At 39.3% G+C, this 27375-nt stretch overlaps 1 protein-coding gene and 1 long non-coding RNA gene across 4 annotated transcripts in view; one reads left to right on the top strand and one right to left on the bottom strand.

Moving 5' to 3' along the window:
* Positions 1-26439, bottom strand: part of LOC101050460 (guanine nucleotide-binding protein-like 3-like protein) — a 38448-nt gene extending 12009 nt beyond the window's left edge. The window contains 4 exon segments of the mRNA XM_074387963.1: positions 17551-17725; positions 25031-25479; positions 25482-25626; positions 25628-26439. Coding sequence (XP_074244064.1) covers positions 17551-17725; positions 25031-25479; positions 25482-25626; positions 25628-26308 — 1450 coding nt within the window. The 5' untranslated portion in view covers positions 26309-26439.
* Positions 1-27375, top strand: part of LOC141581642 (uncharacterized) — a 228024-nt gene that overhangs the window by 120346 nt on the left and 80303 nt on the right. The gene's annotated exons all lie outside the window — the stretch shown is intronic.

Raw genomic sequence — 27375 nt, 5'->3', positions numbered from 1 at the left:
CTTATAATATACTAAGAGAGAAATTGTAAGTTTAAAAACAAAATATGTATTATGATCCTATTTACTTTAAGTATTATTTCTTAATTTATTTTAAAAAGAAGAAAATATTCCAAAATGTTAAATATGTCATAATTTCTGGATTATTCCAGTCCAAGTCACTTTATCTGCTTTATGTTTTTCTGTATATATATTTTTTGAGACAGAGTTTCACTCTTGTTGCCCAGCTTGAGTGCAGAGGGGCGATCTCAGCTCACTGCAACTCCTGGATTCAAGCGATTCTCCTGCCTCAGCCTCCAAAGTAGCTGGGATTACAGGCACCTGCCACCACATCCGGCTAATTTTTGTATTTTTAGTAGAGATGGGATTTCTCCATGTTGGCCAGGCTGGTCTCAAACTTCTGCTCTCAAGTGATCTACCTGCCTCAGCCTCCCAAAGTGCTTGGATTACAGGCGTGAGCCACCACACCCAGCCTATTTTTCTGTATTTTACAAAATGTTTGCAATCACCATATATTACCTTTAGAATTAGGAAAAAGTGGATTATTATTTTTTTTAATTTTCAGGTTCAAACAAGCCAAATACTCCACTACTAAAGAGCTAATCATGTTCTGTAACTCTGCAACAGGCTAATGGGTTATAATGGTCAAGTCAGCCTGTTGCGGGGCTGGGTCGTCCTGTTCATCTAGAAGAGAAGTGAAATGTCTCTGCCTCCCTCATAGCTGAAGTAAGAGAGCTTCTACTGAGGCTTCCAGTCTTCCAAGGTGTTTGGCTTCTCTAACTCCCCTGGATAAGGGACAACTTTCTTCTCCCAAAGCCTTTTCTCTGCATCTCCTTCCTGGACCAGGCAGACGGAAAGAAAACACACCTGCCTGCTGCCTGTCCACCTCTGAGGTCTTCTTAAAGGGGGAGGTCACCACCACCCAACCACCTTCACTGCAAGGTAACAGACCAATGTGTTCCAGACAAGAACCCCAGGTCTAGAGAGATTATGTGGCCAGAATTCCCCTGCTTCTCCAGTGCTGCGCACTGCCACTTTCATTTGCTCAAGGAAACCAGGGAATATTTGAGTGAGAAAATGGCATGCTGAGAATTTCTATGATAGTGAATCCAGGTTCCCTACCTACATGCCTTTTAAGGTAGTTAGTGACTAAGTCAATGTTCCAGAACTCGAATTCTAACTCTCTGGATGTATTCACCCTCATCAGCAAATTCTCCTTGGGTACTTACTTTGTCCTGCACTTGACAAAGTCATACATATAAAGAAGTGACTGCAATTTTCCCACCCTTAGGAATTAGAATCAAGAGAAAGTCACATAACTCTATGGAAGCCTGAGCTTACTGTTGGTAGAATAATACATCTCGGGGACTTCCAGCTTTTTATTTTAAGTATCCCTATGCTATAAATAAAAAAGAAGGGCCAGAATAACCTTAGTTTTATTGTGCAAAATTAACATTTAAAAACATCGTTGTATTTTCCCCCCAAATCTCAGTGTTTCAAGAGACTTGAATTTAATTAATGTAGCTATTTAGAGATACAGATCAGCCATTACTGTTCTTTTTTTTATAAGGATATTGAGCTTAATGATATCATTATCTTCACTAGCTTCTAATGCTAGAGAACATAAGATTGATCCACTTCCCCCAAAGCTTTTGTATGGTAAGTTTTTATGCAAGTGGAAAACTTAATGTTACCAGAAACAAATTCAACCACACTTTTAAAATTACAGGATAATTACTAATTCTGTGGTCATTCATTCCATGCCATGCTCCAACAAAGGAAACTATGAGAAATGTAACCACTGGTAAAATTAAACCTGCAATTATAGCACCAATTTCTAGGATATGTTTATTTTTCTCTATTTTGCAACATGTACACAAATATGTAATATTTTCTCATTTATTTCTCATGTTGACCTTTTAAATTCAGAGTCTGTCATATCATGATTACTTTAAGACAGATTTGTTTGGTTTCTTTCTTTGAGATGGAGTCTCATTCTGTTGCACAAGTTGGAGTGCAGTGCCTTGATCTCGGCTCACTGCAACCTCTGCCTCCCATTTCAAACAATTCTTCTGCCTCAGCCTCCCAAGTAGCTGGGATTACAGGCGCCTGCCACCACAGCCAGCTAATTTTTGTATTTTTAGTGGAGACGGGGTTTCACCATGTTGCCAGGCAGGTCTCAAACCCCTGACTCCAAGTGATCACCTCATCTCGGCATCTTAAAGTGCTGGGATTGCAGGTGCAAGCCGCCGCCCCCAGCCTTAAGACAGGTTTGGATGCCGTTTATAGTCTTCTTTATTAGTTAAATTTTTCAATTGTCATTGATGGTCAAGGGTAATATTTGGTGTATTTGCACAACCTACCTTTGAAAATACTAATAAAAAAAGAAAGAAACAAGCATGTAGCACATCCATGTTTTATCCTAATCCACCACCCTTTTAGCTAATTATTGTATTTGACACCTAGCATTTGGATCAGTCTCTCTATTTGCAGTAAAGTCTCAGTTCACCCCATGTCTTTTCTAATATCCACCATCTACTTTCAGAACTTTTTCTAGGGACCATCTATTTCTCCCATCCACTACCCTCAGCCCTTCCCAGTTCTTGGAGCGGTGTATCCAAGACTTCACTGTACTGTAACCTAGAACCATTCACAGAGCTCCCACATTTTCCTCATTGGTTGAAGCCTTCTCTAACCAGAATCCTTCTTCCATCACCATTAGCTGCGTAATTAGTTTTTGATCCTTCTAATTTTCCATGGTCTTAATAAACTTTAGTTTGTTATATTTCATCCAATTCTACATCTGTGTTGTATGCCTCTCGGATCAGCGTTTTTGGCCCTAGGGCATCAATTCTTTTGGAAGGGGCCCTGGCTAATTCCAGTGACACAACAGCAAATCTGGTATGACACTGCCCCTTCCACATATTGGGAGTGGGGATGAGGGAAATCCTAGAAATAGTAAACACTGAGCACTCAGTGTTTTGCATGTACTATCTAGATTCAAACCCAGACAGTCTGAATGTAGAGCCACCACTTTTCACACTGCACTATGCTGTTGTGATGAAGAGGAAAGAAAGTAAGATACAGAAGAGGAGGAAGCCACAGAAGAGGAGGAAGAGGCAGAAGGTGGAATTACAGTGCTTAAATCTCCGGTTCCAGGAAAGTACTGTAATAGAATCCTGATTGTGGCACTTCCTACTATATGGCTGCATATATGGCCCAAGGGCCACATGTATTGAACCAATACTAAGTCTCACATACCAGGTCATGTGCTATGTGCTCCATACTGCCTATTGAGTAAAAAGTCATATGGTCCCTGATGTTCCACCGCTGGCAGCTTAGTAATAAAGAAAGGTAAGGGGACATAGAAGGACATGGAGACAGTGTGGTCTTCTCAGAGGAGGTAATGTTTGATGGGTGGGAGGATGGGTTAGTATTAATCAGATGGGTTAAGGATGAGTTAGTGTTCATCAGAAAGGGGCAGGAAAGGGATTCGAAGCCAAGGAAGTAGCATGTGCAAAGGCCCTCATGTCATATCAAGTGAGGTTTATTAAGACAGTGCAAAGAAAGCACTCAGCATAGTTCCTGGCACACGATAATAGTTGATAATTTTTCCAATGATGATAGTGATAACAATGATGATTGTGGTGGTGACCAAAGTTGTGCCAGAGGAATATATCCTTCTGAAATTATTGACCTTTATTGACCTTATGTTTCGTTTGGTTTTTTTTTTGTTTTTTTGTTTTTTTTTTTTTTGAGACAGAGTCTTGCTCTGCTGCCCAGGCTGAAATGCAATGGTGGGATCTCAGCCTACTGCAACTTCTGCCTCCTGAGTTCAAGTCATTCTCTTGCCTCAGCTTCCCGAGTAGCTGGGATTACAGGTGCACACCACCATGCCTGGCTAATTTTTGTATTTTTAGTAGAGAGGGGGTTTCACCATGTTGGTCAGCCTGGTCTCGAGTTCCTGCCCTCGTGATCCACTGGCATCGCTGTCCCAAAAAATTGGGATTACAGGCATGACCCACCGTGCCAGGCCTCACTTATGGTTTTCATTTTGTTTTGTTTTTTTAGTGACAAGGTCTTACTCTATTGCCCAGGCTGGAGTACAGTGAAGTAATCAAAGATCACTGCAGGCTCAACCTCCTGGGCTCAGGTGATTCTCCCACATCGATCGGCCTTCCGGATAGTTAGCATTATAGGCCTGAGCCACAATGCCTGGCTAATAATTTTTTACTAAAATTTTTGGTAGAGATGGAGTCTTGCTTTGTTGTCCAGGTTGGTCTCAAACACCTAGGCTCAAGTGATGCTTCTGCCTCAGCCTCTCAAAGTGCTGGGATGACAGGCATGAGACACCATGCCCATATTCACCACAGCTGATTAACTGGGATTTTTTTTTTCCCCCAGCTTCCATCTCACCCTTTAACGAGGGCATGCTTTAAAGGTACATCTCCCTAGGGATAGGCAAGAAAAGGAAAAAAGAAAGAGAACTGTAAGCCCAAATCATGGACGTGTGACTAATCTTTTTCTTATTTGTAAATTTGTTTCAGTGCGGTGTTATAGGGCTAGGTGGTTTAATATTTACGAATGGAAAAAATATAGAGAGATAATGTGTTGTGTTCATTATAGTATAGGTGATCTGCTTCTCCAGAGAAAAATATAACTAGAACAGTTAGATGAGACATTTACCTAATGATTCAAGTTTCTCAGTAGTAGCAGAACGAAGAAAGCAATCTTTTTTCCAAAGTAAACAATGTCTTCCAAACCACACCCTCTTCAGACCACTTCTAAGAGATGAATGTTAATGGCAGTAGGAATTTTCTAACAGTCTTGCAGAGTGTATGGAAATCATGGTCCACGTAGTTTCCTTGTTGAACTTCATATTTACCAGGCATTTAAAATAGATAGATACTTCTTAGAAAAACTTCTGAAATGTTATGGTAACATATGCCCTGAAATATAATTTGCATGGATGATTAAGTTCCTATTTATGGCCTTCACCCTTTTTCACAGCTGCTGTACAAATAACAAAGTTCAAAGGATAGAAAATCTAACAGTTATAAACCCTGAATTCCCACACCCGAAAGATTTTCATAAAAGCCAAATAGAAACAAACAGAAAGGCGTGGTTGCTCTCTTTCATTTTCTTTTACGTTGAGTGGCTATTTTCTATTAGATTTTACCTGGTTCATTTATTTAATGATTCTTTCCAGTAGGCTATTATTATCTGCAAGAGTATAACGTAGAAACTACAAGCACGAGTTAGAGGAAACTACAATCTTCCTACCAGTGCCTGGGAAATAATTCTCTAGGAACATTTTTCTAAAGAAAATGTTTTTCCACCCAAATCCTGAAATTACGCTCAGAATTGTGGTTCATACGCATAGGTGCACTGATCCCCCTTTAGGAGAGGAGCCATAGCTTTTTTGGGGGTCTTTAATAAAGTCCATAGCTTCAGGGAATTTTTAAAACACATTGTTCAACACTGTTTTCCTTTTGCTATACTTTCAATCAGTAACATTTAAGCACCTTCCTTTAAATAGGAAGCACCTTTGTTTAACTGCTCATAAATTAAGCCTGAGCAACATAAAGTAAAATACACATAAAAATAACATGGGTGTTAAACAGTGTGGTAAAGTGCTCACTAGTCCAATCATCAGAAAACATTAAGAGGGATCGCAGATGAATTGGAATATATGACCCTATTCAATTGTTTTTCAATTGCTATTTTAAAGGTTTCAAAACCTCAGGATATGAGTAGATTACCGTGTGATGTCCTTCTGACAAAATTCTTTTAAGTTGACATGCAGGACAGGAATTTAAGTGCCGTAGAAAAATCACCACAATTGCTGATACCATCTTTTTTGCAATTGTCATGGTTTGTGAATTCTTGGAGTCATAGTTTCTTTTCCCCCACTTGGTTCTTCTATGCCTTGCTCATTTTTTCCAATGATTCTCATCCTTCAATGGTTATAATCCTAAATATCCTCAAAGGGAGATGCTATAGATGATAACTGAGCTCCTATCTACCTATAACCAATAATTTATATGGGAGAGCTAAACTATCAGTTCCACAACAACACGAAATGCTAGGGCAAGGGGTGGGTGGTTTGGATGAAGTGATGCTATTCACTCATCAGAGACATAATAATTACCTTGAATTCTTTTCTTATAAAAATTAAAGATTCCACTGAGCTTGCATTACTTAGGTGATAGCCTTTTAAAGATACCTTTTAAGGCACATTATCATTAATGATGCATTTTTGTAAAAGGATTTTTAAAAGGTTGGTGTTTGATACAAGAAGGAGGGGGTGGAGCAGGAGAAACAGAAGCAGCAGCAGTAGTTGGGGTAAATCAGAGGCAGAAGAGGAAGGGGAGAAGAAGGCGGTTGGGAAGAGAAGTAAATGTCCAAAGAACTGCTGGTGCAATCCAGCCTTCAAAGAATAAGCTGCGCCAATAAACACTATTGTCTTGGAGCTAAATTTCTGTCTTTCTGTCTATAGACTGAAAATGAGGAAAGAGGCAAGAAGACCCAGCCCTTTCTGTTGCTCTCCAGGTGGAGTCATCGTGGTGAAGGGTTCTGAGGAAACATGGACAGTGTCCCCATAGTGCCAGGCACTATTTCTCTAAAACAGAAGTTCTGGGAGGAACATTCCCCATCTAAATCCTGAAATTATATTCAAAATTATGCATTCATATGCAGAGATGCATTTTTCCCCCTAAGGGGCAGAGACATAGCTTCTTTAGACACTCCACATAGTCTATAACCTCAAAAACTTGATGAAACAGGTTGCTCAAAGTTAAGGTCTCCCAGAAACTCTGTTTTCTTTTCTTTTCTTTTTTTTAACTCTTAAAAAAATGCTTTTATTGATCCTTTACCATAGAATATTTATTCAAATTACACCCATTTGAAGTGGTAAGATCATAGCTAGAGATCTATTTATTAAAAAATCTATAAACATCTATTTATAACAAATCTATAAAACCCATCATAAAAGCTTTTTGTTTGTTTATTACATTACGTATTTTCTTTTTTCAACTAGTATACAACACAAAGCTAAACTGATTAGTAGTTTGCCTACTCCCAATTTTGGGAGAAATACTTCTTTTTACAAAATCACGTACCCTGTAGGAAAAGAAATTTCCACACCCTGACAGTTGTCACCTGACTTACTCTGCAAGCCATCTTCCTTCAAATCCCTCCTTCTCATACACATGAGTTGTCATGCACACACTGAATTCCTATTTCTTTTTCCTGAAAGCTGAAGCTTTAAATACTGCAATTTTATTTACAGATCTACACGTAAACAAAAATGAAAAAAAAAAAAAAACACAACAAAGAACAACAACAACAAAAAAAAAAACAACACTCATAAAAAAATTACAAACCAACTAGAAAGTATTCTGGCAATGTTTACAAAATAATTGCTATTTTTATACAGAATTGCTAAATAATGAAAATGTGAGTAGATTACAATCAGCTAAAATAAAACAATTCTTATGCACAACTCTGTACATACAAACACATACCTAACACTGTTTGACAGCTCATGTGTTGCCTTTTATACATTTTATTTTCTAAGGCTCACAGTCATAATTCACACACTTGTAACTTTTAGCTATTTCGTGTGTGAGCTTTAATAGCAGCAACTCAGTGATACCAGGAAACCTGCATACTTAGTACTTAAAGTAACACAAATACTGTAGTATTAACTCACATTGTGTGCTGGATACTAAGTGAAAAAGAAAATGACTTAATGAAAATAATACAGTATGGACATCTAATTAATGTACACCAGTTAAGCCCAGTAACTGGAAAAAAAAAATCTTATGCATGAAGGAACTTTTTAAAAACTTATTAGTATTCCTTTCATTTTTAAAACAATAAATACGGCATGACATTATGAAAACTTTCAACAAAACACAACAGTCTAGCCAGGTGAGCTCAGTCTTTAGACTTTGGAAAAAATCAGCTTTGTGAAGCTGACAAAGAGAATTACACAAAGCTGGAATCAGAGGCAGCTAACCAGATGAGATAAATGTGGGAAATGGGGCAAAGCTTCATATAAATAGTTTCCCATACAGGAAAAAACCCTACAGTGCATTTCCAGTAGGCACTTAACACAAAGCTCCCTCTCCCTCCCCGACCCCAACGCTTCATGCTTCATCTCGGACCACGCTGACATTGGAACCAAGTCCAATGTGTGTGAGGGGAGGAAGCCGGGAATGGAGGCTGAAGAAGAAAAAAGGAAGATCGTCTGCACCTCTGTTTTTCTTCCCAAACATACACCCACACATACCCACACAAAGAGTTTAAAGTGCTGCTGTCTGTCTTGACCCCACCACCACTTTGTATATTGTGGAAATTTACTTGGAGTAAACTGGCTGGGGCTCTTTCAAAAGAATCCAAGTTGCCCAGCATCTATTTCCTAAGCCTTCATCACTAAGGGGAATAGCTAACTCGTAGGGGTATTGGAACAACTTTTTCCTGAAGATAAAACCTTAGCAGGTTGAACCATTGAGTAATTCAGCCTCCTTAAGCTTGTATGCTAACTTGGTTAACAGCCCAGATTTCAGATTACCTGCCAGGGCTATTTGTGGGCAGTATTTTGCAGTTTCTCATAATTTTCTCCCACTTGCCATGTCATTTGTTACTCACAATACCTTTGAAGTTAAGTAGGACACCCATTAAGTGTTAAGTAGCTCCCATTTATAGAACAAGAAACTGAGAGTCACGTTCCCAAGTAGCAGTCTGCCAGGCTGAGAGTCTAGGTAAGGACTCCAGAGAGGCTAAGGCATGTCTGTCTGCAAGGAAGTTAGTCAAAATACAGTGGTGGTTGTTGTTGTTGTTGTTGTTATTGTTTTCCTCCAGTGGCAAAATGTTTTCACTTCCTAACCCAACCCTACACACATCCTTCCACCACATCCTGGCCTTTCTCAGAGAGAAACTGAATCAAAATCATTCAGAGAGAGTCAGTGCTTTTCTCAGACAACAAAGAAATAGCCAGAGCATAGCATGCTGACAGCAAACTCCAGGCAGATTAGAAAAACAAACAAGCAAACAATGTTCCTCATCATATTTTTGAAGATATATTTTGTTTAGATGAACAGAGCCAGAAACTGCCTCATAGGGAAAATCATCTTCCTTTAGCAAACATGTATTATGCACATTAATTTTTTAAGAAATATGTTTATTTACTAGAAGCTTCACTAGATAGTATTATCGGCTCTAATATTTTTTTCCTCCTTGTATCTGCATTGTTTTCACATAACTGTGCAGTGCACCCACAAGGTGGGAAAGATGTACTTCTGAGATTCTTGGCTTTGGGTTTGGACATCAGACATGCTTTTGCCAACAGAATTAGGCCAAGGTCATACTGTGCTCATTCTGGGCAAAACCACAGAAGCCTTATGTCTCTCTCCCCTCTTGTACTTCTCCATCACCTTGAGAAGACTATGCCAGACTAACCCACTGGTAGCAGGAAGAACAGAACAGACATTTAAGACAAACCTGCATCAACCAAGTCACCCCTACTCATTGTAGCCTACATTATCCAATGCCCCAAATGATACCTCTCTGAAGATATCATGAAGACCAAACTATCAGCTATGTTTGTTACAAAGTGAAGTTCTATTTGCAGTAAACCATGTATCATTTGTCCAAATGCAGAAGATAAGGGAGTTTTGCTTGAACTCTGCTGTTGAGTTTTCATAAAGAATTTTTAGGACTTCTTGGATCTCTTCCATTAGTTCTCTTTAGGAAGAAATGACTAGATATACCGAAGGAGTTTGGCCCAATTGCTAACTGGGCTTTTGGAGAGTATCTCATCTTCCACATCCACCCATTGTTCTTGTCTACATGAAAGCTTGTGATTAGAAAGGCAGAAATACAAAAAGACTAAATTACTGAATTGATAAATAGCCTGTGATAAAAATTTAGATTTCATTGCAATGTCTTGAAAATTCAAAGGGAAAATGATTTGTTACCTAAAATGCTATATCCAGCTGAATTATCATGCAAGTATATGGGTAGACAAAGACATTTTTAGATACATAAGAACACCTGAGAGAATGTCTGGGACATAGCTAAAGCAGTGTTTAGATGGAACTTTATAGCACTAAATGTCCACAGGAGAAAGTGGGAAATATCTAAAACTGACACCCTAACATCACAATTAAAAGAATTAGAGAAGCAAGAGCAAACAAATGCAAAAGCTCACAGAAGACAAGAAATAACTAAGATCAGGACAGAACTAAAGAGGTAGAGACGTGAAAATCCCTTCAAAAATTTAATGAATCCAAGAGCTGTTTTTTTTTTTGTAAAGATTAACAAAATAGATAGACCACTAGCCAGATTAATAAAGAAGAAAAGAGAGAAGACTAGCTATTGGGTACTATGCTCACTATCTGGGTGACAGGATCATTCATATGCCAAACCTCAGTGGTATGCAATACACTCATTTGACAAACCTACACATGTACTCTCTGAATCTAAAATAAAATTTGAAATTATTAAAAAATACCCCTCTGGTATATAAATACTGTAGTAGCAAAACCAACACTACTTTAATAAGTGAATTTATGTACTTTAGCACTTCTTTCTAAAGGCTTTTTATTCATCAGAGCTTAATTATTGTTTAAATATTTTCATATTTGTTATGTAATTAGGAATATTGCAAATACTTTTTCATTTCCAGTTCACAAATGGGATAATAAAGGAGCAACTAGACTATGACTTGTGTAACAGATATACATATTCTTTGTGTGTCTGTCTGTCTGAAATCCAATTTTCTGTTCATATGTGTAAATATACATACATATTATGATTAATGTTCTACAGAAGATGTCTGGTAGAGCATAAAAAAGGTTGCTTCTTAACTATAATTGTAGCTGCTGGGGAGGGCTATTGTGAGAATGAGAAATATAGAGAAAGTAAATAACTCTACACAGTGGAGAGGTTAAGGTCTTTCAGGAACTGCACAGATTAGAAATTGATCCTGTCTTGCCAAAAGCTAAGGGAGTCTTTAAAACCCTTCCTCCTCCCACAGTGAGACATATGACAGCAGTCTTTCTCTAAACTCATGGGAGAGTATTGTTTACAGCATTCATATAGATAATAAAGAGTTATCATTAACTCTTATCGAGTAATTGCTATGTGACACACTAAGGCCTCCATATTGCTTGTTTCATTATATAATTAGAATTTACAAAGTAGCAAATGATAGACATGCTTAGAACCAAGGAAATAGCCGAGGTTAGAACCAAGGAAGTAGCAAATAAAAATAGATGTGGTTAAAACTAAGGAAATAAAGATTCTGCACTTAAAAATAATAAAAAAGCAACAACTTTTCAGTAATTGCAGAAATGCCTGGGAGTCTCTACAATTTGTAGGTAAATCCTGATACCATCTAACGATGTTTGTTGTGGTTTCTGGGCCCAGGTAGAGTGTAACAAGGACCAGCAGATAACCCCCTAAATAGGTCCTGGTCAATAACCAGGACAGAAAACTTGCTTTTAGCCACACCTCTTAATGAGGGACATTATTAGTTAAGAAGAAATTTCCATATTAAATAAACAAATAATGTTCTGGTTGTGGGTTGTTTAATGCAAATTCCTACTTCAGTTCATCTGATAATAAACTATATTTCATTCATGATGTAATTCTATGTTCTGTCATGGTTTTTACAAACTCCCAACTTGAAAGAACTTTTTTGAGTATTGCTTATTAGTGGATGCAGCTGTTGAGAAGGGGCAATATTTTAACTTTACATTGTAGTTCATGTTCATTGATGCAGAGAGGTGTTTATAGTGTATTGTGAAGGAATTAAGCAGAGTGTAAAACACCATATCACCCCATTTTGTAAACCAAAAATCAGGCAAACAAAACACTAAACAACATTATTTATTAATATTTAGAAAATTTGAAAACATTAAAATATATTTCAGAGCAAAGGAGAAAAAGAAAATGGGAACAACTAAATGTTTAACTATAAAGCACCAGCTAAATAAATTCAGGTAGATACCTATTCAGCCTTGAAAATATGGCTGTATAAAGGAGTACTAGGAGAGAATTTTGTAGCAATAAATGCTTACATTAATAAAGAAGAAAAATTTCCAAAAAAAAAACACCCAAATGATGCATCTCAAAGAATTAGAAAAGCAAGAGCAAACCAAACCCAAATTTAGTAGAACAAAAGAAACAATAAAGACCAGAGAAGACAAAATTGAAATTGAAATAAACAATACAAAAGATAAGTGAAACAAAAAGTTAGGTTTTTGAAAAGTTAAACATCATTGGTAAACTTTTGGCCAGACTAAGAAAAAAAAGTAGATCCAAATAAATAAACTCAGAGTTGATAAAGGAGACATTACAACTGATACTGCAGAAACTCAAAGGACCATTAATGGAACTATGAGCAATTATATGCCAATAAATTGGAAGATTTAGAAGAAATGAACAAATTCCTACACACATACAACCTACCATGAATGAACCATGAGGAAATCCGAAACCTGAATAGACCAATAACAAAATGAGATCAGAGCTATAATAAAAAAGTCTTCCAGTAAATCCATCAAATATAAGAATGATTGCCTGGATTGGCACTAGGTGAAACTGTGGTTAGCAAATTTTCTCCTCGGTAAATTTCAGCCTTAGCTTCTTCTCATTCCCTGCTATTACTCCATTTTAATGTCTCTGACAGTTGGTAAAGGTTTAAGATACAGCTTCGTTATGAAGGCTCTTGCATTTTAATATAAGATTCTAAAAGTCTGATAGGTTTTTAATACCCAAAGGAATTAGACTCTAATTGCGGAGTTGCAGGGACCTGGGAGAGGAGAAGTTGCAAGTGGATAGAGGAGGAACTATTCTCCTCACCTCTATTCCTGATTTTGCAAAATGATTATTGTCTGTGTGAGATGCTCATACAAAGACTCATCAGAGACAAGCAACTTACAGGTTAGCAAAGGAATCAGATCAGCTATCTGCCAGAAACTGAATTAGGATCTTAGAATAGTTTTCTCCCTGGCTCTAGGAATCTGTTGTTTTTGTCTTCAAAGCCTTATTTCTTCCTTCCTTTTATAATAGCAGCCTCATTTTCCTTTAGCGACTCCCTTTCTCCCACTCTCCCTACTATTCCAGAAATAGCTATCTGACCAGACCTAGAGTCCAATAGCTCCCTCCCTTCCCACACTGATTGGTGGATCTGGAATAGACATGTGACTCTAAGGGAGCCAGTGGGAGGTTGTCCTGAGGCTTTTACCAAAGCTATTAGGAAAGAGGAGCTTTGTTTCTATAATGGTTGTTACAATGTAAGCCTGGAGTTGCTAAGGATTATCCAGACTAATGCAGAGAAACAATCTGTCTGAGACAGAAGCCAACACTAGAGGAATAGGTTATTGAAGATAATGTGTGATTTTTCGGACAAGCCAGATGTCTCTCCTAGACTTTCCAGTTACATGAGCCAGTAAAGCAATTTTTTTTTTTTTTTTTTTTTTTTGGTTAAGTAAGTTCACATTGCGTTTTTGTGACAGCAACTAAAAGACTGTTGATTAACAGATTCTCATAAGATCCTATTCCCCTAAATAAATTAATTGCCTTGTTACTCAAGTGTCCGACTTCAGCATACTTTCCAACTTCTCAATGTTTTTTAAAAAAATATTTGGACTCTTGTACCTTGTTTCTTATTTTAAAAAAGATAACCTGTTAAAAATTCAGTCAGGTTGATTATTTAGTTTCATGTAGTCTAAGAATTTATCTCCACTGGTGATGTAATCAAATTCAGAACACATTAAAATATCGAACATATTGAAAATACCTCTGTGATTAGGATATAGCTACACCTTTGTGACTGTAAAAGATTTTGGGCTAGGCATGGTGCTCATGCCTGTTATTCCTAGCACTTTGGGAGGCTGAGGCAGGTGGATCACTTGAGGCCAGGAGTTGGAGACTAGCTTGGGGCACATAATGAAACCCCATTTCTACTACAAATACAGAAATTAGCCAGGCGTGGTGGTGCACACCTATAATTCCAGTTAGGAATTATAGAATTCTCCTGAGGCAGGAGAATTGCTTGAAACTGGAAGGCAGAGATTGCAATGAGTCAGGATTGGGCCACCGCACTCCAGCCTGGGCAACTAAGTGAGATTCTGTCTCAAGAGCAACAACAACAACAACAAGAGCCATAAAAGATTTTGTTTAAGCATAAGCAAGCTTGTTAACCAGTGGGGACCTCTCTCTTTCCCCAGTAGCTTCTCAACTATAAGAACATTTTTCTGGTCAGTTGCCATGGCAGCAACACTACCTCAGCTTTCATGATTTTAAAGTGTCATTTGGCAAATGAGCAATCGGCCTCTTTCCACCACACTTCCACCACTGGCCAATGTGAAATGAATGAAACAGAGTAAAATGGTATGGTATTCTTTGCCCTGGAAGAAATATGAAGGTGATAAAATTGCTCTCAAGAATTTGTACAAGGTAGGGGTTGAATGCTTGGACATTTCACAGCCACTAAAAACTGAACCCCAACTCTACTGTCTACTTGCTCTCTGACTGCAGAGAGGTAACAAAAATCTGACTGCAGAGAGGTAAGGAAAATGATTCGGTCTCATCACCTAAGAAACAGGAATAATAATAGAAAAATAAACTAAAATAATATGTAATACAATATTATATAAAACAATACAGCTGGTGTGAGATTAAGAGATCTGGTCCATATAGCACTAAACACAGTGGCTGACACAGAGGAAATGCTCAGTCAGCATCAGGTGGCTCTTTAGATATACAGCTGTGATCACATCTGGAATCCACTATATGCTTAAAATGGATACTTTCTATTTAAGATGTCCCCCAGAACCAAAAATCAAGCTGACTTGTCTTTTGAGAATGAAAGATGTGGGGGAAAACACAACGAAGTTCTAATTTGGGTCAATTATTCACTGCCTTGCTTGTTTGGAAATTATGACTAGAATTGTTCATAAAAGAATTAAGCCATGAGTAACTCTCAGAAGTATTAATATAAACATTTAACCTCTGCTACCATCCCCGTTGTAAGGACTCATTGAACACTCTTACATGTTGCATGGTTCATGCTCATTAATTTTTCTATTGTTTTAAAAGTTAACATTTTACATAGATATCAAAATTATTTGTTTCATGAGTCTGTATAAGAAAATGATTTTCAAGACAAGTGCTATCACTTATGACTTTTCTGAACATACGTCATGGGAAATCTAATCAGCATTAGAACTATGCTGGCATTTCTTGTATTTTATTTTGAAAGGACAGCAAATGATTTCAGGACAGTACTGCCTCATCTCCCCAAGCAGTCTCTGTTGTTGCATGGTAGAAGAGTATGTAAGAATTCAAATGATAATTCATAATGAATTTGAAGAATTTCTTCTTTCTTGGTGATGAGGTGCTAACATAAAGGGAACTTGGTTGACTTCCAATCCTTGAAGCTATTGCTTCTGATTTGTTTCTGTTAAGCAGATATTTTCCGATAATGATATTTAGGATAAATGCTGATTAGGTCCATTAGTAGCAGAAGGGAGCTGAGCTAAAGCAATTTGTAAGTTGTGACTGTAGTTGCTTGATGAACTATTGAACTAATTGCCTACATTGCTACACTAACTGAAGGATTTCTTTAAGTCAGAGGACGATGACAGGGAAGAAACTATTTACAAATAGTGTTACTCGTACAGCTGGGTAGAATTTAGGGTCATTCATTCATGTTCAGCATTTCCAAAGGTTAACAATATGAATCATACAACTGAAACTGGCATCACATGGCTTTAGAATGTCACCACATCAAACACCCTGCTGGCGTCAGGGAAGGAGGCCTGATGTCATTATATGTTTGGCCTATATGTTTTCTTAACCCAACAGCTAGCTTTCTGTGAAACAGTACATCACATGGAATACATGTAGAGTTCAGGATACTTCTGCCATCTTAGTTGTGTTAGTAAGCCAAATCACACAGCCAATGCCTATTTGGAAAATAGGTTCTGAATTTAAACACATGAAAAACCAAGGGAAAAAGATTTGCCTATAGAGAGATCACACCAAGGATACTAAGCTGGAGATAATTAAAATAAAAATGACATTGAGCAGGTTAAATCCCATTTTAGGTGACCATCAGTCACACAAGACAGTTCTGCTGATACGTTTGCAGCAACCGACTTTGCAAGCTACAACCTGCATCAGCCTTAGGATCCAGATTTGGCCTTTGATTTGGGGAATGCTATTTGCATTATGGCAGTCTTCCTGTGAGGAGCTTTACGACTGCTTATCACCCAGTAAATGAAACTCTGCTATTGCATTGTGGTGGCTATCCATTTTAATCTTCTAGAGTTTATAGTCTGACTCAAGGTGAGTGATTTAAAATAGAAAAACAACCAAAGACACATGTTACAAATACCAGTGCTTCTCCTGAGTTCTCTGAGGCTAGTGTTGGGCTGTCTTGAGGCCAGCATGGTCATGGTTTCTTCTCTACCACCTCTATGCATCATGAATCTGGAGCCTCTATACCTTCTCACATTTAGAACTTACGGATTTGATGGATGAAGACTCTCCAGCTAAACTCTTAAGTTTCCTGAGAGAAAGTTCTGTCTCTTATGCAGCATTATGTAAATCTAGTGTCTGGCATGGCACCTGATGTATAGTGGGAATTTAAGTATTTTGATTGAATAAATAAATGAATTTAGATTTTCCCATGTGAAGTAAACCACACAGGAAAACTTACTGTGTATTGATTTACTAGCTGCCTAGCAAAAGGATGTTTTCGAAATAAGTTGGTCATATTGCTATTACCCTCCAAGTAATCACATTATTTCTACAGATTGCAATGTAGGCATGAGCATCATGTGAAGTAGGTATCCATTCTGATTTTAAAAATAAGGTGGTGCATCTAATGGCAGAGGGATTAGGCATGGTTTTGGATGGTTCTTTGGTAAGGAATTTGATTCTAAACTTTAAATTCCTTCTGGTAAGGTAAGCTCACTTGCTTTAGCTAATACTTGCTCTGTCTGATTCCTGCATATCTTTATGGCTCTATTATAAAGCAGAGCAATGAGTAAATCAGCAGAAAAGACTGTAGCCACTCCATGGGTCAGAGGGCAAGAAGGGATGGTATTTAAGGACCCTTCTGTCCCTGAATTGTTCTAAGCCTATTTAAAAACCAACAAAATAAGACAACAAAAAAGGAAAAAGCTCACTTCCAGATCTTCAAGCTGTTATTTGGCATCTTGTTGAAAAGGCACCGTTAAAAAAAAAAAAAAAAAAGATTATGAGACAGGTTTTTAAATTTATGTTTCTACAAGTTGCTTTACTCAAGTCTTATGATTTGCATCTTAGCATGAGTCAGGAAGGGCTTAGCTTCTGCCCCCAACCTTATGCACCTGCTGATGGTGATGGGGAGGTTTTTGCATTTGTTTCCATATTAGCTGACCCTTGGGCTTGGGCTCTGGAGCTTGCAATGTCCCTCACAGGGACAGGGACAGATCCTGGAAATGGCCTGGCAGTTTACTCACACAGCGGGGGTGAACTCAGGCAACCAACAACTCGGTGACTTCAGCAGATGTTTTTGTCTCAAAGCCTCGGGCACCTTGCCCTGCTGTCTCACATGCAGAGGGTGATGCTTGGCACCCTGCCTGGTGCCACCAGGAATGAGTGTAGCCCCAGGGAGTACTGCCAAGTCATGTCGGTGAGCTGCTTTCTGGGGGGCAACTGGCCGCTGGATAAATGGGTTGGTCAGCGTGTTCAGAACAGTCAGGGGTCACACTAGCTGAAGTATCTCACTGCTTTATGTGGCTGTAACTTCTAAATCTATGTTCTGTGTTTCAAGCCATTTTGTTTCTACATTGCATTTGCCTCATTGTGCAATTGTGGTGACTGAGGGGGTTCGTTGGATAGAGGCCATAGGTTTCATGGTTGTGTCTGTAGCACAATATTAGTGGGAAAACATGTTGCCCTGAGTGTATTCTGGTTCAACCCTGGTGAAGATTGAAGTCACCTAAACAATAAATAAGAGATAAACCCTGCCAGTCATCACAGATCACATAGACTCACTTTGGTAAAGCATGGTGCAGTTAAAAAGCACTGAGCCTGTAGTCAGGAAGCCTCTGCATGTTCTCGTGCCCCATTTATAAGCTGAGCCCTTGAAATGTTTTCAATGCATTTTAAATTTGATCCTATTCCTATTTTAATGACTTTATTTTGCACTAAAGTATCTCTCAAATTGAAAAGAAAATATGAATGAACAGGTGTGCAGATTTATCAGGGTAGTTAAGTCTTTGTGCCTCAATTTCCTTACCTGTCTGATCAAGTTCATTTATTCACTCAATACACAACAGTTGAGTATCTTCCCTCCGCTGGGCACTGGCCTAGGTCCTGGGGGTACAATGGGGAAGAAGACTGGGTCCTGCTCTTGTTTCAGGGAACAAAGTCATTATTCAGGTATAAATCCCAGAGCAAAGATCAAAGTGCTCTTGCAGAAAAAAGAAGCCAGAGTCATTGGAATATGGAGGCCAAAGAAACTTATTCTGCTGGGACCTTAAGCTCCATCTAGAGGTGATGTTTTGAGTTGAGGTAAAAAGATGAGCTGGGATCCCGTCCAGGCTTGGAGCAGGAGCAGGGTGAGTGCATTCTGAACAAAGAAGAAAGTGTGTTTGGTCACACAAGACAATGAAAGAGCATCTAGAAAGGGAGATGCAGCTACTGGAAAAAGACAAGATGGCAGAATTGCAAAGCACAGCAGCAGTGAGGCCTTGTGTCTGCACTACCTCATTTCACAGAAGTGCCAAGACCAGCAGCTATAACAGCAGTCTGTAGGCTAGGAAAATGATTAACAGAGGGTTTTTTTGTGTTTTTTTTTTTTTTTTTCTGATTGTGAAAACAACATAGTTTTATTATAGTTAATTTAGGAAATACACATTAGTATTAAAAAAATAAAAACTCTCCAGAATCTCTCCCTGGAGAAAGAACTATAACATTTTGATGAATTTCTTAACACCTAGGTGTGATTCCATGTTACTCTGTGCGATGTTTAAACTGAGACCTAAAGAGTAAGAAAGGAGTGGTGGCAGAGACACAGGAGGTGCCTCCAGGCAGAGATAAGCTTGTGGAAGGCCCCGAGAGGGGAGAGACTGCCTTGCAGAAGGGCCTAGAAGAGGATCAGGGGGCTGAAGTAAGGGTGAGAGCAGGAACAGTGGAATGAAGTTGAAGATCAGCAGCCAGATCACATGAGAACTTATGGGACATGGCTAGCATTTGGGCAACTGGGAAGTTTGATGAATTTTGACCAGGAAACTGATATGCCATGGTCTTTCTTTTTACAAAGACCACATAGCAGCCAGAGGAGAATAGATTGTGGGAGGCAGGCATGGAAGCAGGGAGACCAGATAAATTCTCATGAAAGATCTTGGTGGCCATGGAGATAGAATGCATTACATTCAAGGCCAACTTGGAGGATGTGATTGACAGGGTTTGGTGATAGAGTGCCATGGGAGCTGCGGAAGGAGAGACTGAGGATGAGTAATCATGGGTTCGCCGACATGAAAGTGCAGATAGTTTTATTGTACTCAGTTAATAGAAATTAACTGGAGTTAAGATGTTTCTGATTTCTCCATATTTTATCAATGCTCTTATCACTTATTCTTATGTTTTTCCACTTTAGGCCTTGAAGAAATGCATGTTGGTAGAGAAGATTGCTTTACTTATCCCTTCTGTTTTCTGCCCTTGCTTCCCTCTACCCCTAATTCCAGGAGTTTCCATCCCTTTCTGGGTGCTAGTCTGAACTCATAGCTCAGAGCCACACCCATGATGTGGCCTAAAGGGGAGCAGAGGAGACTTGGATGAGCAGACACAGGACATCTCAAAATGTGCTGGGCAGGCAGGGGAGGGGAAGTGCCGCTCTTCCTTCTGATGTAAAGCCTGCCCTCCCAACCCTCTACACTCTGGACCAATCTCTAACCTCTCTTGATCTTCTAGGTTGAACCAATAGGAGGTCAAGCTGCGTTGCTGAAGTGGATGAGAAAACTAGTCTTAGTGAGAATGAACTCCAATCAGCTTTAGAACACTGACAAAGGTCAAAGCTGATGGTTTGACATGGAGTTAATGTTAACTGGTTAGGAGAGCTGGCTGGTGGTGAACTAAAATGTTAGCAGTGGGTATCTCTAACTGGTGAGGTTACAGGTGGCACTGATTTTCTTCTTTGTATGTCTCTGTAATTGACAAATTTTCTGCAATGAGCATGTGCTCTTTAAAAAAAAAACTGATGAAAAATCAGTTTTATTATTACCATTGCTGTAAAATTATAAACATTTTTCAAATTCACCAGTTTTAATAACTATGTGAAATGCATTTAATTTTAGGGAAAAGATGGCTTAGTTTTTATTGAAAGGAATTACTGTTCTGTTTCTTTTGAATGACAGAGCTAAGAATCCCTAAAAATAGATTGCCTATTTGTGAAAACTGCCTTGTATACTTGGAAGTTTCTAAAACACAAATTGAGATTTCACTCAAAATGTTTAAAAATATAAGTAGTATATCTAACAACTTTAACCATATAATTATCATATGTAAGCTGTGGCATATGTGTGTATGTGTAAACATGCATACATGTTATATATACACACATGCATAGTGTACATTTACATACATACATAAAATTTACATATATAATACACATTTATACATATATGAAATATTTGTATCACCCACAGAATTTAAACTTAGTACCAGAATGTTAGTTTTAGTATCTCAATAATTAGTAAATAATTGTTGGAAGTATGTGTTATTCTGGATTTTACTTATTTAAAATGTAGGAAATGCAAATGATAGGAGGGGGCATCTCTCCTTTGTAAGCTAGCTTTTTAAAAACAGATTTATATTTGGATAAAAAATCAACTAAATACAAAGAAAACAACTTGATATAAGAGCAGTCCATTTAGAAAGGAGATAGAGGCTTTAGTTTACTTAGATCTCAATATAAGGTAATTATTAAAAATAAAGAAATATAATCTTAGGCTGCATTAATATCAATACAGTATCTTCAACAAGAGATATTGTATCTTTCACTTAAAAACAAGCCCTGTGTAGGCTGGGCACAGTGGCTCATGCCTGTAATCCAGCACTTTGGGAGGCCGAGGCAGGGAGATAGATCACTTGAGGTTAGGAGTTCAAGATCAGCCTGGCCAGCATGGCAAAACTCTCTCTCTACTAAAAATACAAAAATTGGTCAGGTGTGGTGGACCATTCCTGTGGTCCCAGCTACTCAGGAGGCTGAAGCAGGAGAGTCACTTGAGCCTGGGAGGTGGAGGTTGCAATAAGCTGAGATTACACAACTGAGCTCCAGTTTGGGCAAGAATCTGACTCAAAAATAAAAAAACAACCCATCCCCCAACCCTTTGTAATTTTCTTTGAAAACATCTTCACATGGTTCAAATATAAAGGAGTATAAAATTATGTTTATTGAAAAATTTACTCTCCTTTTCTATCCTGTGTCAGCCTGGTTCCCATCTCCCCCAAGAGGTAAGCACTGATATCAACTCGTTTATTCGTCCAAGGATTTTGTGTTTTTTCAAACATTCTCTTTCTCTTAAACAAGTGGCAGCATTATGCACACTGTTAAAAGAGTATTTCAGAAATTATTTAATATGTTTTCTCCTTTATAGCTATATAATATTCCATTCAATGGCTGTACTATGTTTAACAAATCCCCTGGTAATGAACAGTGAGGGTTTTCCCTCTTTTCCCTTGGCCAAACAATGCTTCAAAAAATTATGTGTATAAATACATTTGTAGGATAAATTTCTAGAAATGGAATTATTAACTGAAAGGTTATGTACATTTTTAAAATTATACAGTTCCTGATAATTTTCTCTATGGTTAAACAATTATAGCCCTATCAGCAATAAATAAGAGTAATTACCTCTGTATTCACACCAATGATATGTTATCAAACATGTAATTCTATAAGTGAAAAGTGGTATTTCAGTGTAGTTTTGATTTCGATTTCTTCAATGGAGGGAGGACACACATGTTTCTAGGTTTCTAGGTTATTCATATTTCCTTTTCTGTGTACTCTCATTCATACCTTTTGTCTAGTTTTCTATTATGTTGATTATATTACCCTGTGAAAGCTAAACCCTTACCAAGCTCCGCAAGGCCCTTTGATATGGTACCCAACTGTATAAAATTTTCTGTGGATCAGAAAATACAGGAGAAAATTTGTGAGAGATAATAATGGAAAAACAATGCCAATGCATTCCAAAGGCTATGGCCTGGGAACTAACTTTTACTTTAAAAGCTTCCTCATACTGGGAGTATTTCCTTGGGAAAATAATTGGATTTCATAGTGGAAATTAGGAGAAAATATTTGTTTTAAGAAAACTCATGTTATCGTATACTTTGATGGAAATCAACTTTTTCCCATTTAAAAAAATATAATTGTGTTACAGATTCAAGTGCAAGTGATTTTTGAAGTGACACAGCAAAGTGAATTGAAGGATTGAAGCAGTTTTCTGGATAGTCCAGGCTACCACCTGACTACTTCATCTGATATGTACATGTAATTAATAATTTTTTGTGAGAAGTTTAAATCCCTATAGCAGTCAACTGTTTTCCAAAATTCGTTCTCCTTTTCTTCTAATCTACCAGATTATTTTCCTGGGCATGAAGAATTTTGCCACAGCTAAAGTCAGTATTTCTCAGCTCCTTCTTGCAGCTAGATGTGACCATCCGATTATGTTTTGGCAATGGGATGTGAACAAAAATGATATGTGGCACATTCAAGTTTTGACCTAAAAGCATTGCATGTGAACATCCATTGTGTCTTCTCCTTTTCCTCTGACTGAGATACAGTTGTGATGGTAGGAGCTGGAGGAGCCACTTTGGACTCAGAGATGGAAAACCTGTGTTGAGGAGTCCTGGACTTTATGTGAAAATGCCTTATTTAAACTACTGTATGTCGGAGTCCTTTAATCACAGCATCTTAGAGTATATTCCCATAAGTACAATATCTTTGCTTCATAATAAAGTGCCTCCAAACACAGTGATCATTTATTAGCTCCTGATGCTGTGGTTTGTCAAAATGGCCTATGCTCATTTGAGCAGTTCTTTTGCAAGACTTGCCTGGGTTCACTCACGTATCTGCAGGTAGCTGGTGGGTTTGCTAAGGGATAATTAGCTCTGGATGGCCTCATTCATGTGATTGACAGGGGCAATGGGAGCAACTGGGTTCCGTGTTTCTAGCAGTTAACAACTTCAGGTTTCTTCTCATGGTGGCTGGATTCCAAATGTAACCAGAGATAGCAAGTTCCAGTGAGCAATCACTTTTTACACCCCTGCTTGTGTTATACTTGGTAATGCCACACTAGCCAAAAAAAATAACACGGCCAAACCAAGAGTGAATGTGGGAAGGTGTATTTTTACAGCAGGGTTTCTGAACAGCAACACTACTGATATTGGAGCTGGAAAATTCTTTGTCCTGTGGGCTGTCCTGTGCATTGTAGGACATTGAATAGCATGCCCGGCTTCTACCTTTCGGATATCAGTAACAGTTCAGACCATAACCTCCCCACACCCCATACCGTAACACTCAGACATGTCTCTAACATTGCCAATGATCTCTGCATGGAAAAAAATTGCCTTCAGTTGAAAATAACTGGTTTGCAGGAAGATGTGAATCAGTTGTAGACCTTTGAGGGTTGTTAATGAACAATCTGCCACATAGGACAATTGGTACAGTCAGCTTATTTTTCTTTGCTGTGTTGTTAACCTTAAATGTGTAAACTGTTGCTAATTATCTCCACTGATGTGTTTTTGAAAGGCTGTTTCTGGGTTCCAAGACTCAGCCCTTGTGTTTAGAGCTTGATGTTGTTTGTGATTCTACTTTTTATACTTAGTCTACTAGCACAGAACTGGTTGTAGTTATTAGAAAATATTAGTATCATGACATATTGGATTATTATACCCAAACCTTTGCATCTTCTCTGTAATAATACATTTCTTCCTGTTGTCAGGTAACTTACCATGCCTCATGGGAGGCAGACTATACATCCTTACTCCATTGTCTTTGGACTTGACCATGTGACTTGTTTTGGCTGATAGAGGGTGGGCATAAATGAATGCCAATTCTGACAGAGGTTTTAAAAGGCTTTGCATGTTTCTGAGGTTTCTCTTGTGCTCCTGCCTCCTGCCATGAGAACAGCATGTCCCAGGTAAGAACTAATTCTTCTGCCTAACTCCCCATAGGAGAAGACCTGAACTTGACCTACAGTCTGGAACAGAGACACCCAGATGACCCACAGAAACTGAGAGAGAAATGAAGCCTTATTGTTTTAAGACTTTGATATTCTGGAATTGATTGCAGCATCATTATAGTAAAAGCTGACAAATACAATTTTAATTTTTTATTCTATTAAGTTCTTTTTATTAAAAAAGTATATTGCCATTATAGAAAAATTAGAAAATACAGGAAATCAAAATGAAGAAAGGAAATTGAGTAGGAAGACAGGCTCAAACAACTATGATGCTATTACATGTTTACTTACAATTGTGATAAGTTCTATGAAGGGAAAGTCTGTATTCTAGGATCATATTAATATTTAAAAAGAGGGCATAGGCTGGGCATAGTGGTTCACACCTGAAATCCCAGAACTTTGGGATGCCAAGGTGGGCAGATCACCTGAGTTCAGGAGTTCGAGACCAGCCTGGCCAACATGGTAAAACCCCATCTCTTCTAAAAACACAAAAAAATAGCTGGGCGTGGTAGCACACCCTTGTAATCCCAGCTGCTTGGGAGGCTGAGGCAGCAGAATCATTGAACGTGGGAGGCAGAGGTTGCAGTGAGCCAAGAGTGTGCCACTGCACTCTAGCCTGAGTGACAGAATGAGACTCGACCTCAAAGAAAACAAACAAAAACGGGCATGATATAATCTGGAGTCAGGAAAATCTTTCCAAAAGAAATAATGTTGCACATATCATGTATTAAATACATATAAACTATAATGCTGCATCTATTATAATACACACATACTTTTATATCAGTATCCTTGATGTCAAAGACCACAGTCATTTCCTTAACAATCTCAGCACTGAGATGGGCCAGCAGAGTGTGAGTAGGTGGTGGTGGCATATAGAAGCTGATTTTCCCACTGACCCAGTCAGCTAGGACAGCTTCGGCCACCTGTTCCTGACTGTGTAAGACTCCCTTCTTCTTCCCCAAACGGTGCACCACTGCCATGAGAAAGTGCTCAGTGGTCTGTAACCCAGACACACGGTAGTAGTTGGAAATCTCCTCCAGGTTGCAGTGCTGCAAGATGGTTCCCACCGGGGTCACAGGGTCTGCCAGCTTCTGCACGTGGACGCAGTTACGCAGGATATTATTGCCCACCTCTGAGTTGGGCCCTGGGACAATGCCTGCAGCATCCAGCAGCCGGATGAACTTGCCCAGGTAGACTTCCTACATGAATCTGGTGATCCCAGAACTGCTCCCACGCTGCATGCACGGCAGCGCTTCTGGCTGTTAATCAGGCTGCTCTTCCCAACATTGGGAAGACCCACAATGCTCACATGAATGTGCGTACGCACTTCACCAAGGCGGCAATAGTTCTCCAGAACCCTCGTGAGGTTTTTCAGCTCCAAAGCAGGCTTTGCTTTTCAGCAGTGACTCAGAGGCCTGGTGTACTGGTACACTGCAATGATTCAGGTTTTTGACCTGATGCTGGGTACTGGCCTTGAAAGCCACAGCTGGCAACTCTTTCCGAAGGTAATCCAGCCATTTCTCCACAGCCTCCTTGGGGACCAGGTCAATCTTGTTCAAGACAAGGACCAGCTGCTTCTTGCTGCCTTGTGCTCGCAAGACAGCCTCCTCTATTTGGAAGCAGTGGCAGCCTAATGGACCTCTGGCATCCAGGACTTCCAGAATCACATCAGAGTATTCCACCACTTCATGGAACTCCTTGTAATAAGCATTCCTTGTGACCTCGTCATCCAGCCGAGAAAACATATTTAATTCCTGTAAAACTTCCCCCTTACGCACAAACTCTTCCTGGCATCTCAGGACATCCTGACAGTAGCTCTCGACGGTCCTGCGTTTTTGTCTTTCTTGCTCCCAGGCAGCTTGCTGCATCTCCCTCATCTCCTCAACCCTCTTCTTCTTTAAATCAGCCTCTCGATTGGCATGATCATTGGAGTGAACCAAATGAGGTGCAGAAGGCACTTCGGAGGTTGCTTTCTTCCCATTTTGCTTTGCAGGCTTCTTGTGGCCCTTTGAACTTTTACCTGGCTTTTTATTTTTGTGTCTAAGTTTCATCGTGATGACCAGCTTGAAAGCAGATAGGTTCAAATCTGCTTGCTCTCTTCTTATACTTCCGGCGAGGTTGTGAGAAGAGACAGCAGCAAGACAACTCGGTTCAGGGAGCAAATGCTCTCACGCAGCTGGGATCAGACTTCCTGCAACTAGGCTCAGACTTCCGGATCCCGGGCTGGGAGGCGCCCGACTCCGCCCACTCTGCGTTCTCCGCTGGGGGCGGGCTTCTGACTGACAGCTTGCACCTGCCAGTCCCTTCCTCGCTACCACACTGGCCCCGCCTCCTGGCTGCCCCGTAGGTAAGGAAGTAGTGGAGGAGGTAGACAGGACAGGGAAGCAACAGGGAAGAAGCGGCGGGTCCACTGGTGAGGCCGTATACCCTACTTGCAAGCCAAAATTTTGTCTGCGTGCGTCTGTCTGGGGTTAAATATGTGTTCTCCCAAACCTCAGTAACCAGGCAGGCACCATGCACGAATCAGACACGGGTGGGGGATGGAAGATGGTGACTGCAGGGTGTGAGAAAATGGCCACCTGGGTCACATGTCTGGCCGAGTATTCCCCACCTGAAGTGAATTGGTTAGCTCTTCCCAATGACCTTCCTGGGTCCTTAGGCCCCAGACAATCCCTGGGCACTCCCAGCTCTTTCTGCATAAGTTCAGATCTATGGCCAGACCCAATCCGAGCTGGAGCAGGAGCCAGAACAACTTAGAAGCCTCACCTACCCGTTTGCCTTCTTCCCCTTCTACTCCGTCCTTCCGTCAATCATGGAGCATTGTCTGCAGAGGGGAATGAATTTACATCTCTGGATTGGGGCAAGTAAGCGTTTCTGAAACCATCTCAAGGAGCTGGCTGGGAAGTGAGATCTCCCTCAGAAAACGGTAAATATCATATCATTTATTTTAATGCCTGACTCTGTTCCATTGATATATGTGTGCCATGTTTTATTCAGCCAATCCTCTGATGGACATTTGAGTTGATTTTCATTTTTGGTCACTATGAACTATCTTGTAATGAACATTCTGGCAAGTACTCTAAGTTGTTTGTTGAAGAGAAATAATTGTGGTGAAAAT

Source organism: Saimiri boliviensis, chromosome 16 (genome assembly GCF_048565385.1).
Source record: "Saimiri boliviensis isolate mSaiBol1 chromosome 16, mSaiBol1.pri, whole genome shotgun sequence".
In the NCBI taxonomy this organism is placed as follows: domain Eukaryota; kingdom Metazoa; phylum Chordata; class Mammalia; order Primates; family Cebidae; genus Saimiri; species Saimiri boliviensis.
The sequence above is the reverse complement of the archived record's forward strand: the minus strand, read 5'-3'. Positions and strand labels throughout refer to the sequence as shown.